The sequence below is a fragment of the Sinocyclocheilus rhinocerous genome, unplaced genomic scaffold (assembly GCF_001515625.1).
Source record: "Sinocyclocheilus rhinocerous isolate Xijiao unplaced genomic scaffold, SAMN03320098_v1.1 scaffold2207, whole genome shotgun sequence".
Lineage (NCBI taxonomy): Eukaryota > Metazoa > Chordata > Actinopteri > Cypriniformes > Cyprinidae > Sinocyclocheilus > Sinocyclocheilus rhinocerous.
The window spans coordinates 53,714-68,935 of NW_015625575.1; the positions used below are offsets into that span (position 1 = coordinate 53,714).

Here is a 15,222-nt window from a genome sequence, read left to right on the forward strand (position 1 = left end):
CAACTGCATGCCATATTTTTATATGAAAATAAACAAGCTGAAAAACGTTTAGTGCTTTTCAATAGTATTAAGCCTATTCGGATTCCAAACATCGGATTGGTTTCTTCTTTAAATTATAAATAAAAGTAAAAATATGAATGGTATTATAATGTTATACTAAAACTAAAATTAAAACAATCAAAAAACCCTTAAGATAACATGTTGAAAGAAAAAAACGCATCTTAAGCACACAGAATAACATAAGTGGACTTTGAACGATTAATTGCCGCTTTGAACGATTACGTAATTGTGGCATCCATAATTGTAATCGCGATTAGAAATTCGATTAATTGTGCAGCCCTAGCGTCAATATTGCCATATCAATTTTAGCCGGATTCAGACCCCGAGAATATTGAACAAGAGGAACCTTTAAGCATAAGCAGAACCTTTGCACGCACGGATATTGCAAGACATGTTAGAGTGGTAACGTTATTGTTGTTGTTTTTTTTTGGCTAAATCACGTTTTAGATAGGATGTCAACAACTGCTTAAAAATAACTGCATTTACTATGTACAGAAAAGTGCAATGGTAATATGTATTATGTTTATTGTTCTTTAATTCTAACATTCTAACATGAATTGGAATGAAACTGTTATACAGTTGAATTTATTTATACCATAGTTCAGTGTTTCCCACAGACATGCACTCTATTTGTGGCGGCATATATATGCAAATTCATTCTCTGCCGTTGTGGCGGGCGCCACAAATAAATCAATGTATGGGTCAATGTATTCTGCAGATTACATCATTGTCCAGTATTGTACTGTCATTAATTTATAAAAACGTTTTCATAATTGTAACATACATATTTACATACGTAATTATTCAGGTGCATGTGTAATAACTTGCAAAAACTTGACACTACAGCAGCACTTCTTCGTTGTCGTCTAGTCTGATGCACTCAACCAAAGACTATAGAATAGTCTTAAAGAGACTTTGACCAAAGACTACAACGCGCAATATGGCGGGATAGTCCCGCCTTCTAAATGAAAGAGACAAATTTCCCATAGAAACCTGACTAGACCAGCCCATACACATGCGCAGTCATAAGTACGTTATGACTCCGCATGCGCATTGGCTGGTCTAGTCTGAAAAATAAGCTTTTTAAACGCTATTTGAGCATAAGAAACAACATTCATGGGGCAGGAAGCTCTGGTTCCCATAGAAACCTGAGGCTGGACCAGCCGATGCAAATGCGCAGACATAAGCACGTTGGAACTATTGGAACTACGCATGCGCATTGGCTGATCTAGCCTGAAAAATAAGCTTTTTAAACGCTATTTGAGCATAAGAAACAACATTCATGGGGCAGTTCATTTCAGATTTTGTTGCTGATTTGAAATATGTAATTTAATCGCGAGTTCAGCAAACAGTTTTTGAGATTTCAGGATTTCCCCATTCATTTAGATAGGACTTGGTCTTGTTTGAGCTGCCCGGAGCAAATGTGACATAAATTTTACAATGAAATGCTAATTAAATATGAATTATTATAATGTACAAATAATAATAATTATATATGGGTAGATATATATAGGTTATTAATGATTATTATTATTATTACATATTTATTTTGTGTTATTTTTTCTTATTATTTCTTGTCATTTTTAATTTCTTACGTGCGTGTCACAGAAATGGCAACCCAACGCAGTACCAAAACTGCAAACTATTTTCCTTAAATGTATTTATATAAAAGATGCATCTTACGGCTGTAAACAAACCCGTGTGAACTGCTGTCACCTGAAACTCATCCTGATTCAGCAAAGGGAAGCGTCTCACTTGCCTTTTCTCCCAGAAGCGTGTCAGTGCTTAAAATAAGCGGCAGCAGAAGTCAGTTGTGATCTGGCTGGCCGAGTGTCAGAGCCGCAGGTGAAGTAAAGCTGCTCTAAACATCTCAGCATCTGCGTGAGAATCGGCCCACACCACAGTTTATTTCACAGATCTGGAGCTACTTTAAGGAGGTGATAAGTAAAGTCTGTGAGGCTTTAAAAAGTGTTGCACTTTTACAGCAAACAGTCGCAGGTTCTGGAATAAGAGTAATGTGAATGCAGAGTTTAGCAGATTGTTAACTGAGCTCGAGTTTGTTGCAGCAGTGTTGTGTTTGATATTCATATAAGACAATCAGTGTGATGTGTTACTTTAATATTACTTATATTCTATAGTATTTATTCATATTTTGAATTATCTTTTATTTTTCTATTTAAAGTTTTAGTAATTGTGCTTTGTCCTTTGTATTATTTATTCATTTCTTTATTTATTTTTGTAAATCCCTGTTTAGTTTTAATTAGTTGTATTTCATTTTTAGTAATTGTAGCAGTTTAACTTAGCATTTTAGGTTTTCCTCTAATATTCCTTTCAATTTTATTTCAATTATTTGTTTTAATTACAAAATAAATAATGATATTCTAATGAGCCACTTTGTGACATCACAAAAACCCCGGAAAACAACGCTACAGTCCAAACAAGCCGTTTGTTGTAGTTCTTGAAAAGGGATTTTTAAAAAACGAAATATCTCCCTTTGGAGTGGACTTTGAGATTTGTAACTTTGTAGGACTTTTTTATGCCCAAACATACACACTACACACAGTGAAAAAGCATAATAGGACCCCTTTAAAATAAAGGTAAAATATAAATATAAATATAAATATAAATATTAAGGGGAAAACTTTAGTAAAAGGGGAAAATTTGTAAAACTGAAATAAAATGTAAAGCTAAATAGAAATATTAAAAACTAATAAAAATGAAAATACACAATTACTAAAACTTAAATATTAAAATAAACTAAAATACAACGAGGACTCGTGAACTTCACCGTGGACAAAAACACCCAGCAGTTCCAGCTGCTCGAGTCCTGGAGTCACTCTGAGATAAACGAGGTGAGCCGCTAACGACCTCCAGCTCAATTAGTCCAGTAAAGCATTTTAAACATGTGAATTATACAAACAACATAAATCAGCTAGAATGGAAATGTCTGTGTTTAATTAGATTTCACTTTCTGAGTCTTTCACTTTGTTGTGACACACTGTTCATTTATATTGATATCATCACTTATACCTTATATTACAGTAAACTAGAAGAGCCTCACTATATAAGCCAAGTTTATTCATATAGAACATTTCATGCACAATAGTAATTCATAGTGCTTTACATAAAAATAATTACAAAACTAATAGTCTAAAATAAAAGTAATAATAATAACAATATTTAAAAAGTAATAAGTTATATTCATATGCTCTATATTTGTGGAAATAGTTACAGTAAATAGAAGTAATTAAAGGTGCATAAAAGATTAAAAAGCAATAATAGTAAATCATATAAATAAGTAATTAATTAATAAAATCATAATGGTAAAAGTTATTTCAAACAATATTAATACATACTCTATATATTTGTGTGTGTGTGTGTGTGTGTGTGTGTGTGTGTGTGTATATATATATATATATATATTTTGAAGTGGATCAATAAAGTTCATCAAAGTATTGAAGAACAGGTATTGTTTTGGTTTTAGGACAACATTGATGAAAGTTTTTGATCCACTTCAAATGTTGACTACTGTATATCATTAATAATAAAAATTAACAATATAAATTTCATTTCAATATTATTTATATATATATTAAAATTAAATGTATATTTATTAATTTTGTTAATTTGTAGAACTTTACACAGTCATGGTTACTAATAGATTTTCTGTCTCACACTAGTTAACCAATAAACTATTAATTTGTAAACAATTAATAAAAACAAACAAAATATATATTTAACTAATATAATTGAATAAGTTATAATTTATTAATATAATTTCAGTTAATTTCAATTAATAAATTAATATTATTTAGTATATATATATATATATATATATATAAATATATATATAAAATCATAAAAGTGGTAATGAATAATAATAATCATATTTATATGTATTTTTTCACTGTATTGTAATTTTTATAATATGTCACCCTGGACCACAAAACCAGTCATAAGGGTCAATTTGTTGAAATTGAGATTGACAGTATTTTATCGCCTCACTGCATGTCATTAGTGTCAAGGTAGTTTTTGCATATTTTTACAAACTCATGAATGAGTTAAAAATAATTTTCCGTGCTAATCGACAGTCTGTCAATGGAGTTTAGCTTATTAATTTCATATCACTCCGTTAATATGTGTGATTTCTGACATGAATCTGTTGTTCTTTCACAAGATCAGTTTCGGTGGAACGTCAGCGGCTGGACTCCAGAAATCCCACTCCAGAAGAAACTTCCACGGCTGCTTGGAAAACGTGCTTTACAACGACATCAGCGTGATCGAGCGAGCCGAAGAGCAGCAGGTCTTCATCACAGTAAGTGTGTGAACACAGTCACGTCTGCAGCTGCTTTATTTGGCCTGTTAGCGACTGTCAATTGTTGGCTGCCTCATTTTTCCATAATGAGAGCTTTGTGTTTCCGTGACCCTTACCATGTTCTCCTCCATTATACAGGGATTCTCCTTTTTTTACAACCATTGTCTTGGGATTTTGGGGGTTAAACCAATTACCATCCCTTTAATTAATTGTCGTAATGGCTGTGACATTGGTTTCAAGATAATAGCCAGGAGAGCAAATGCATAATTTATAAAGCAGACGTTCTTCACGATCACAAATGCAGCTTGCGTGAGAAACGCTCTTGGTCTTACTGCAGTATTTTGTCTCTCGCAGGGGAACGTCAGCTTCACATGCACCGAAGCCATAGACGTGCCGATGACCTTCGCCAGTCCTGGAAGTTTCCTCGCTTTGCCGTGGGTCTCCGGTGGAGAAAGCGCGTCGGTCGCTCTGCAGTTCAGGACCTGGAACAGAGCGGGCCTGCTGATGACCTTTGACCTGCAGCATAACGCGGGAACGCTGTGGCTCTATCTGAGCGAGGCCAGAGCGCGACTGCAGATCCATAAGACCGGCCGGATCGTGACGGACATCACCGCAGGTTAAGCTCATGCATTGTGGGATATATATACCATAGTTTCAGTTTATTTGACAGTAAAAGCAGAATCATCTCTCTTGTGTGTGAAGGGTAAAGCAAAGTCAACATCAGTGGCACCTGCTGCTCTGAGCAATGCAATATGTATGAAAATTTACATCACAAAGGAACTTTCTGGCTAAAAATAGTTTTATTGATTAAGTTTAAGGCAGAAATCTGTTCTTGCGGTTTATGTAAAAATTATCTCCCTAATGCCTGTTATTTTGCCTGATCCACATGCTTGCTCTCTCTCTCCACAGGTGCCAGTTTAAATGACGGTCAGTGGCACTCGCTGGAGCTGGCTGTCCGTCGAGGGCGTCTCGCAGTCACCCTGGACAAAACCGACAGCTCTACAGCGTCCACTTCCTTCCCTGTCGTGCCTGACAGCCAGCTATTCTTAGGCGGTAAGAGCAACCTTTAGCCATCCATCGCCGTCTGCTAACACAAAGCAACACGCTAGCTCCGAGTAATTTCCCTCTACACGAGCTCAGTCCTTCACGTTAATCAATCCGTCGTGTCAGTCAACGCACAGCTTCCGCTGAGAAAAGCACATTGGTTTAGCTTTCCAGCGGTTTGGGGCTGAAACTCTCGGAGGCTTAATTGCCTTCAGCTCAGTAACTGGAGAGAGAGAGATAGAGAGAGTAACGCCGTCTGAATGCACTGCTGCAGTGTTTCTGCCCTGAGCTGCAGTAAAGCATGCATCAGATCATCATGCATGTTATGAGACGGTTGTCCACATATAAGCATTTGACATGACAGTATGTGAAATTTTTGCAGGTAAATTTCGACATGTGATTTGTAAATATTTGTTGAGCGCAGTCCAAATAATTTTTGCAGCTAGCGTTATTAGTGTTAAGTAAAACAGTACATGAGTACAAAAATTTTTTTATTAAAAGAACAAAACAAAAACTGAACATAACTAAAACATATCAAGTTCAAGTTCAGTTTTATTTCTAGAGCACATTTAAGCACGAAACAAGGCCGACCAAAGTGCTGCACAACATACGATAATATATAACAAGGAGAAAATCAGAAAACAAATAAAAACAATTCAAAATCCATACGACTGCCGTAACAGTGAAAAGAGACGTTGTGTTTTCTAAAAATAGAGCCCAGAGGAAGAAGATAAAGAGAGAAGAGAGCGGGAGATAAGATAGAACCCTGAGGAACTCCACAAGTTAGGTTGCCTGTGGTCGAGTGAAAACTTCCAGTTTTTACCACAAATCTCCTGTTTGTTAAGAATGATTTAAACCAGTTTAAAACCACCCGATATCAAATCGATAACTGAAATAAACTGTAAATAGCTTATTTCCAATGGTAACATTTATCATTTTCGTTTCGTTTAACTTGAAATACGGTACTTATAAACTTTAACTGAAATGAAATAAACTTAAAGTAAAAAATTAAAGTTATTTTATTTCAGATAAATAAAATAAATACAAAATAATAAAAACTATAGACATATAAAAATTAATTTTCTGAGCACAATCGAAATCAATCAAATATTTTTGCGGTCAACATTATTAACTAAAATAATAAAAATTGTTGTTTAAAAAAAATAAACTTTAACTGAAATAAAATTAACTATAAAAAAAACCTTAAAAGCATTGTATTTTAGCAAGTTGCCATGGCAACATTTATAATTTTCCTTAAATTGAAATACTTAACTAAAACTGAAACAGTGTAAAATAGACTATAAAAAATTAAGCTCATTTATTTCAGCTAAATAAATACTAATTAATAAAAAATATGTAGACATATACTGTATAAAACATTGTATTTTTATTGAGCGCAATGCAAATTATTTTTGCAGTTAACTAAAACTAAAAAAACAATAAATTAAACATTTTTGTTACTTATAAATGTTAACTGAAAAAATAAACTATAAAAAACGCAATCCTATTTTATTTCAGCTAGTTGCCAAGGCAACATTTCTCATTTCCATTTAGTTCAACTTGATGTACTAAAATAAGGAAAAATGTAACAGTGTAAAATAAACATTGCCTGAATTAAATAAACTATATATATATATATATATATATATATATATTAAATTGTTCCAAAGGGTGGGGCCAGCCACTTCAAAGGCTGTAGATCCTCTGGTTTTTAAGCGTGTTCTAGGGGTCTGAAGGAGAAATTTGCCCTCTGATCTTAGTCCCCTCTTCGAGGAGTAGGGGTGGAGTAAATCAGACAAATAAGACGGAGCTTGATTGTCGTTTGTCGCGGTTTGGAAAAAAAGGGAGAAATCATGACAGAATAACTCGGCGGATATCGCATTTTGCGTAAAATTAAAAATGGACTTTTCAATACCGACCAGATACAATACTGATTTTGGCGGAAACTCAATTTTTTTTTAAATGGCATTTATCGCGTTTTGGAACCAAACTCTTCATATATATTATATATATATTCAAATTAATTTCAGCAAATAAATAACTAAAACTACGTACTTTTACTTTTATTTTGTGTGTATTTGTGATTTTTGTCTGCAGGATGTCCGGACACAGAAGACTGCAGCGGCTGCAGAAACCCGTTCAGTGTTTTCCAAGGATGCATGCGTCTCATCCGGACGAACGGCGCTTTAGTGGATCTCATCCGAGTGCAGCAGATGTTGTTTGGGAATTTTAGCGATCTGCAGATGGACATGTGTGGGATCGTCGACAGGTAAGCAATTACGCTTTTATGTGAACTCGCAAAACGTTCCGCTTTCCATTTTCATCCTCGCTAAATATATGTGTTCAGCTTGATTATGTAAATACAGAGATTAATTAGCCAGAGAAATGGCACTGAATACTGATTCGCTAAAAGACGCAGACGATGAGGCTCAGGGAGACTCTGCCCTCGTTTAAATATTTATCCATCTGATCAATTGCAATGACTCACTTTTTGCTTTGTTATAAATGCAACTTTTGTTCACAGTTTAGTTCAAAAGGGTACTGTTCTTGCAGCACAAGGTTTCTGGACTTTCTGATTATTTGTTGTTTAAATGTTTTTTGCATCACCGTTTGTGACATGAATGATATCTCAAATTGTGCAGCTTGTTAAGGAGAGTTGTTAAATTTTAAACTTTGCAAAATAATTAATTTAATTTTAAATTATGCCAAAATATTTTTTATATTATTTTACATTTTTAAAACATTTTACAATTAATTTCAAATCATTTAAAAAATATATTAATTTTTTTTTAAATTAATTTTAAAATAATTGTATGAATTAAAAAATACTAGGTACTTTTTAAAGCAGAAGTGTGTAATTTCTGTGGCACTAACAATACTTAGGCTTGCACGATACATCTGTATCATCAGCCAATATTAGAGATTTCTTTATTTTTAAGTAGCATTATGCAGTGTTAATCTAAGTGTAAAAATAGAGTAAATTAACATGAACAATTAAATATCTAGTTTCCATTATTGGATATTTAAATGTTATTTAATTTAATTTAATATTTTTAAATAATTAATTTAATAATTTAATAAATAATTTTAATTTAATAATTACATTTAATATTTAATTATTTAATTGCATGCTTATTTCTCCTATTTTTACACTTAGATCACCTTTTTTATCATGAAAAACTCACTAAAAGTTAACTTTTTTAAAACTTTAATAATTTATTAACTGGTGAATGTAATTATTTTAACAATGTAAACAGCATAATTATTTTAACATTTAAACAAATGTATATTTAACAAATATAAGAATGCATTTTTTTGTACATTATAATTTATGCATTGCATTTAAAAAGTTTGTTTTATTTTTATTTATTCAGACAAAATCTTTTAGAATTTTGTTTTTAATTAATCAGTTTTTTAAGTATAAAGACTGAAAATATATTGTCTTTTAAAACATATGCAAATTAAATTGCATTTTAAGGTAACTTTTAAATATGTACACAATGGTAATTCAACGTGCTTTGCATAAAACATTTTGAAAATAATCAAAACATAAATAAAAATTAATTACAAGTTTTACATTTATTAAAAACAAATAGGAATAATAGAGAATAATGCATACATAATATGGTACAAAGCAAAAAGTACGTAGACATTTTATGTGAATTTGACACTGTTTTTGCAGTCATAGTTCAACAATATGGGTTTTTCAATGGAAATTAGATGAACTTGCTGACATGAAATGCCTTTTATAGCCTATAACTGTATATTTTCCATTGACAAGGCTGTCTGTAGATTTTGGCGTTTTTAATTAATCCGTTTTTTAAGTATAAAGACTGAAAATATATTGTCTTTTAAAACATATGCAAATTACATTGCATTTTAAGGTAACTTTTAAATATGTACACAATGGTAATTCAACGTGCTTTGCATAAAACATTTTGAAAATAATCAAAACATAAATAAAAATTAATTACAAGTTTTACATTTATTAAAAACAAATAGGAATAATAGAGAATAATGCATACATAATATGGTACAAAGCAAAAAGTACGTAGACATTTTATGTGAATTTGACACTGTTTTTGCAGTCATAGTTCAACAATATGGGTTTTTCAATGGAAATTAGATGAACTTGCTGACATGAAATGCCTTTTATAGCCTATAACTGTATATTTTCCATTGACAAGGCTGTCTGTAGATTTTGGCTGTTTTTGTGCTGTTCTACCAAGTCGACGTTGTTGTTATCAAATATTGGCCTGGCTAGTATGCAACTAGTATGCAGTATGTTTACTGTACACATTATGCAGTCTCTCTAGACTGCCAAAGATGAGATATTTTCACACAAAACTGGATTAAAATCACAAAATGACTTTATTCACTGGCCGTCGCTGACTCTTTTATCGTTGCACAAGGTTTCACATGCTGTTTGAATGAATAGTAGGCTGGTTTTAGTATATAATGCAGGACTGATTGTGATGGTGTTTCTGTCCTGTTGACCTCTGTTCGTTTCATGTCAGTGAATGTTTGCTTCATTTGGCTTGATGCAGAAATGGCTTTCTTTTGCTTTGAGACTGCAGTGAATCTCCTGAAGACGAGGCTGTTTTTGTGACAGAGCAATTTCTTTCTTCTGTGTGTTTGATGGGCACTAAATGCGCCGCTGTGACCGAGCCGTTCAGAGTGAAGGGGAAGCCGTGGCGCACACACTCGCGTCTCAAGTGAATATTGTTTTTGACTCGATGCAGATGTAGATGCGTTGTCTCTGAAAGCTGCGTTGCCTCTGGGTTCTCGTTTACATTCTGAAAGGTCCCGCTTTCGTCTGTCATACTGAAGACTTCTGGGATTGCTGTTTGTTCGTTTGTTTAAACGGTTTATTGTGTTTTTAGTGATGTTTGCAAAGCTATTGCAGCATAGGGTTAGTGATCATTCTGCATCGTTTGTGGCATGAATGTCTCAAATTGCATGGCTTGTTAAGGAGAATTGTTCTTTTACGTATCTTTTACATTTTTTAATTATTTAAAAAATATTACACATTATTTTTAATTTGAAAAATATTTTTTTGTATTTAATTTAAATGTATTTAAAAATATTACATTTTTATTTTCTTTAGTTTTAAAATATTAAAATATTTGTGTTCATTTATATATTACAGTTAGATCACCTTTCTTATTGTGAAAACACAAATGTAATTTTTTTAACATGTAAACAAATGTACATTTAACAATTCTCAGAATAAATATCCATTTTTCATACTCTACACTGTAAAAAATTAAGTTTGAAGTAAAAAAAAGTAAATAAAAATTATTGGTTTACATAAAAACAAGAAAATATTAGAATATTATTTCAGTCTCTCTACTTTATTTATTTATTTTTTTTAAGTTTTTTTCTAAATTTCAAAATTAAATTAGTTGTGAAATTTCTGCCAGTTTTTCAGTGCATCAAAATGTTTTTCAAATGTATAATGTTACATTTTAAAAGACTGATTTTTGTTTTTTAGTGTTTTAATTTTTTTTATCGTATAATTTTGTTTGTTTTTGTCATTTTTAGTAGTTAGTGTTTTTTATTTATTTAATTTTTAGTTTTTATACTGTTATATTTGTTTTATTTTTAGTTATTTTTAGGGTTGGGAATCGAAAATCGATTCTGACTCCAGAATCGGATACTTAAGGTCAGGAATCGGTTACATTGTTACGCCAGTAGGTGGCGAAAAGGGGCTGTTCAAATGTATTTGTCTTTGAATCATACAAGAGATTTGTTCAAAAACACTGATTCATCCAGTAATGAAACAAGTACATCTTGAGTGAGTCATTTAATCATTCATTCATAAATTACATGTGATCTTGTTTAGTTGTCTAATGCTTTTTCTTCAGAATCATGAGAGAACCACAACTTCCATTGGGGGAAAAAAGAAAAGAAAAAAAACGAAATTTGTCCAGAATCATGCAGTTCTATTTTGCACACAAACAGCTCTTAAAGAGTCCAGTTTTTATGTAGCCTGTTGATTTTTGTTCATGGTATTCAGCTCCAATAAATGGTTTGAAAAAAAGAGACACAGGATAAATGTTTGATATCATTATTTAATCACATTGGAATCGAAACTGGGAATCGAAAAGAATCAGAATCGAAATCGGAATTAATAAAATTCAAACAATACCCAACCCTAGTTATTTTAGTACATCAAGTGAAAATAAATTAAAATAAAATATGTTGCAACTGAATTTTGAAAATTTATTTTGAATTTTGTAAAGTACATTTTTATTTTATTTCAAGTAACACAATTTTTTAGTAGTAATTATCAGTAATTATTGCTCTTGATGTGAACATGATGCTACGTGTGTTCTTTAACGCTGTGAAAACAGCATGCGTAAGTCACGCAGACACTTATGCTAATGCAGTTTAGCACGTCAAGCGCTGGCGTCGCTTTCACACTGGTCCGGCAGCTTGAATGGAGCTCTCGGCTCTCATTAGCGCACACAGTATTATTGAGTCCGCAGGCATGAGGCGAGGGCAGACCGCGGGTGACGTTCCTCTCACTCCATGCAGAAACAGCAGCTCCACTGCGAGGGTTATTACCTCTTCTAAAGGCCTGTAGGTTGAGCTCAAATAACATTGCTGCCCATAACTAAGAAATATGGGATGGCAGCGGCTCTCATTGGCTTTACATGTGCCCCATGTGAACCCACGGGCCCTGTGCAAAATGAGTGTGGACCAGAGCGAAGCTGAGCGCCTTTATTAACCCCACATCAAAGATAATATGAGGGAAGCAGAGAGCTGATGTGTGCTGCTGTCGTTCGGAAGACTAAAGTTGAGCTTGTAATGATTTCTTGTACAAAAAGACCAATACATGTGTTTACTCTCATGCTACTCTTACTATTTCAGTAGTATATAGTATGAACACTGTGCACAGTATGCACATTCATTTGTATGCATTGATACTGTATGCAATGCACTAGACTTGACCTGCCATCTCTAGTATGATGAATGATTAATAAAATAAAATAAAAACATCTGAATTATTAATTAGCATTTGAAGCCGTTTGAATTTACTAGTTTTCTGCTTCAAAGCACATGATATCAGCAACGAAATATATGTACATTAGGATAAGTCATTTATTTATTTATTTATTTTTAATTCTATTATTTATTTTTTTATTTTACCTTTCCAACTATGCACAATTATATAGTTGCATTTTATTATTTGTATTTAGCATTGATTTTTATCCTGCTGTTCACAAATCATGACCCATCAGAACAGACTTGAAATGAAAATAAAACATTTAGAAATGTTTGCAGAAATAGGATTCAAAACATAAAATAACCGTATTTCTAAGAAGATAGCTGGATGCCACTCAGTCAATTACAGCTTTTGTTCTACATATTATTTTCAGAAACTAGTTTTCTGTATGGATCCGCTGTTGAGTTTTTGTGGTGTTAAGTAGCTGAAGGTTGACCTGAGGAAGTTGTTTTGTTATGCAGTGATGCGCGAGGAGCTCTGTGTGATATAGTGCTCACTTTGACTAAAGCGCTGAGTAAGTGTTATTGTAAAGGTGAATAATGGACAGAATAAAGAGGAGTTTCTGCGCTGTCGACACTTTCACTGAATCTCAGACTCACACTCCTCCTCACCTCACTGAAAATACAGCTGCTGTGTGGAGGATCATTACCAGTGCTGACAGGAAGTCCCGCCCATCAGTTTAAAGAGCCAATCGCATTATTGATTTGAGGGATTTCCTACAGAAGCATATACGACCTGTTTTTATTCTGTCACCTTAAGAAGTGCATAGCCACAAAAAGGAACGAAACAAAAGAGGTAATGAGTGTGAAGTGCTGCTATTTATCATGCGCAATGTTGAGTCGCATCCATTCATATACTCTCACTGCGGTAAAAGAGCCTCATGCCCACAGATCCTGTGTTTTGTGTTTATGCAGAGCTGCCTCTTTATTCCAGCAAATGCAGCGCTGCACGGGTTTGAGTCGCTCGTCTCGTTATGCAGTGTTTCCTGCTCTACTGCCCCACTTATCATCCACCTGTCCTACACTAATTCTCATTTTGCATTTTACTAGTGCACTTGTATTCCATTCCATTGTTTTAGTGTCACCATTACATTTGTATTCATTCAGCAGGGTTTCCCTGAGTTTCCCTGAGTTTGGTTTTATTTAAGAAATTAATATTTCTATTCAGCAAGGATGCACTAGATCGATCAAAAGTGACAGTAAAGACAAACATAATGTTACAAAAGATTTCTATTTCAAATAAATGCTGTTCTTTTGAACTTTCTATTCATCAAAGAATCGTGGAAAATAAAATGTATCAGTTTCCACAAAAATATTGGGCTGCACGACTGTTTTCAATATTGATAATAATCTAAAATGTTTCTCGAGCAGCAAATCAGCATATTAGAATGATTTCTGAAGATCATGTGACACTGAAGACTGGAGTAATGATGCTGGAAATTCAGCGCTGCATCACAGGAATAAATTGTATTTTAAAACATATTCAAATTTTACAAATTTGTGTGTGTGTGTATATATTAGGGATGCACCGAAATGAAAATTCTTGGCCGAAGCCGAACAAAATGAAACACTGGGCCGAATACCGAACATGGTTTTTCACGTTTTTCCCCCCATTTTGCCAATTTTTTCACCATTGTATAAATTAAATAGCCAAAATGTGCTTTTTACTTTGTTTAAGGGCATTTCGCGATTTTAATCATCATACAGTAACCAGCAACAACCACCCTTCCTCTTCTCATCGAAGACATGCGATGCAGTACTAAACAGTCTCTCGCTGTCAGTACTTGTAATGATTTTTGCGTCTTTCTCGGACAGCTGTTTCCACACTGCCGTCATGTTTGCTGCATTAGCGCGCGCCTCTATTTGATCGCGTCACGTCATTGTTCGGTACAATTTATTCGGTCTTTTCTCTTATTCGGCCGAACACCGAAAGAGCTTTTTTTGCCATTTTCGGCCGAATAACATTCGGTGCATCCCTAGTGTATATATATATTTATATACACACAGTCATTCTTGACATTAGTAGTAGGAAGAGCATAGATAGAAAACATTGCAGCCTAAACACATTAAAAACTATAACTACAACTACCATAGTTATAATAATAATAATGAAGTACAGCCTGACACCCTGATTATTGCACATGAATCGAATGCTGATTTGAAAGAGCCACAGGCATGAATTCACTCAACAGTTTTGTTGAAGCTTAAGCAGGTGCTGATAGTGCCGGAGCAGTGCTGCGTCATGAGTCTTTACAGTAAATTAAGTCTTTGTCATTCTTTTCAGCACAAACACACCTCCTTTGTATGCAAATGAGTCTTGTGCCGTATTCACTAAAGTCAGCGTTATTTGCCTGCTGCAATTAACACTGTGCTTTTAGCAGCCACCTAAAGCAAGAATTAGAATTTCATTTGATGTTTTATGCACTTTGCGTTGATCATGGCAGCAGTAATTCATTAAACAATGATCAAACGTTCTTATCCAAACATGCAGTAAAGTTCATCATGCTTTCCGCATTTTAAAGAGCTGTTTCAGGTGTCTGGATCGCTGCTGTACAGTCACAGTAAAATATGATAGATCGTGGAATTCAGAACTGATCCACAAGGCAGGAAATTGCTTTAGGTTTATTTGTCTCAATAGCTATTTTGCAGGTTTAGAATTGACAGTATTACCAACTTCAGCGTTAAAGGAATAATTCACTGAAAAATGAACATTTGCTGAAAATGTGCTCACCCTCAGGCCATCCAAGATGTAAATGAGTTTATTTCTTCATCAGATTTGGAGAAATGGATGC

General features: G+C 33.5%; 1 protein-coding gene across 1 annotated transcript in view; it reads left to right on the forward strand.

The window, feature by feature from the left end:
- The window catches only part of LOC107751824 (contactin-associated protein-like 4), a gene marked incomplete at its 5' end in the record, with an annotated part of 142,723 nt that overhangs the window by 45,037 nt on the left and 82,464 nt on the right, over positions 1-15,222 (forward strand). Inside the window, 5 exons of the mRNA XM_016567597.1 lie at positions 2,833-2,912; positions 4,238-4,375; positions 4,730-4,991; positions 5,285-5,428; positions 7,517-7,688. Of these exons, the coding sequence (XP_016423083.1) occupies positions 2,833-2,912; positions 4,238-4,375; positions 4,730-4,991; positions 5,285-5,428; positions 7,517-7,688 (796 nt within the window). The remainder of the gene's footprint in view (positions 1-2,832; positions 2,913-4,237; positions 4,376-4,729; positions 4,992-5,284; positions 5,429-7,516; positions 7,689-15,222) is intronic.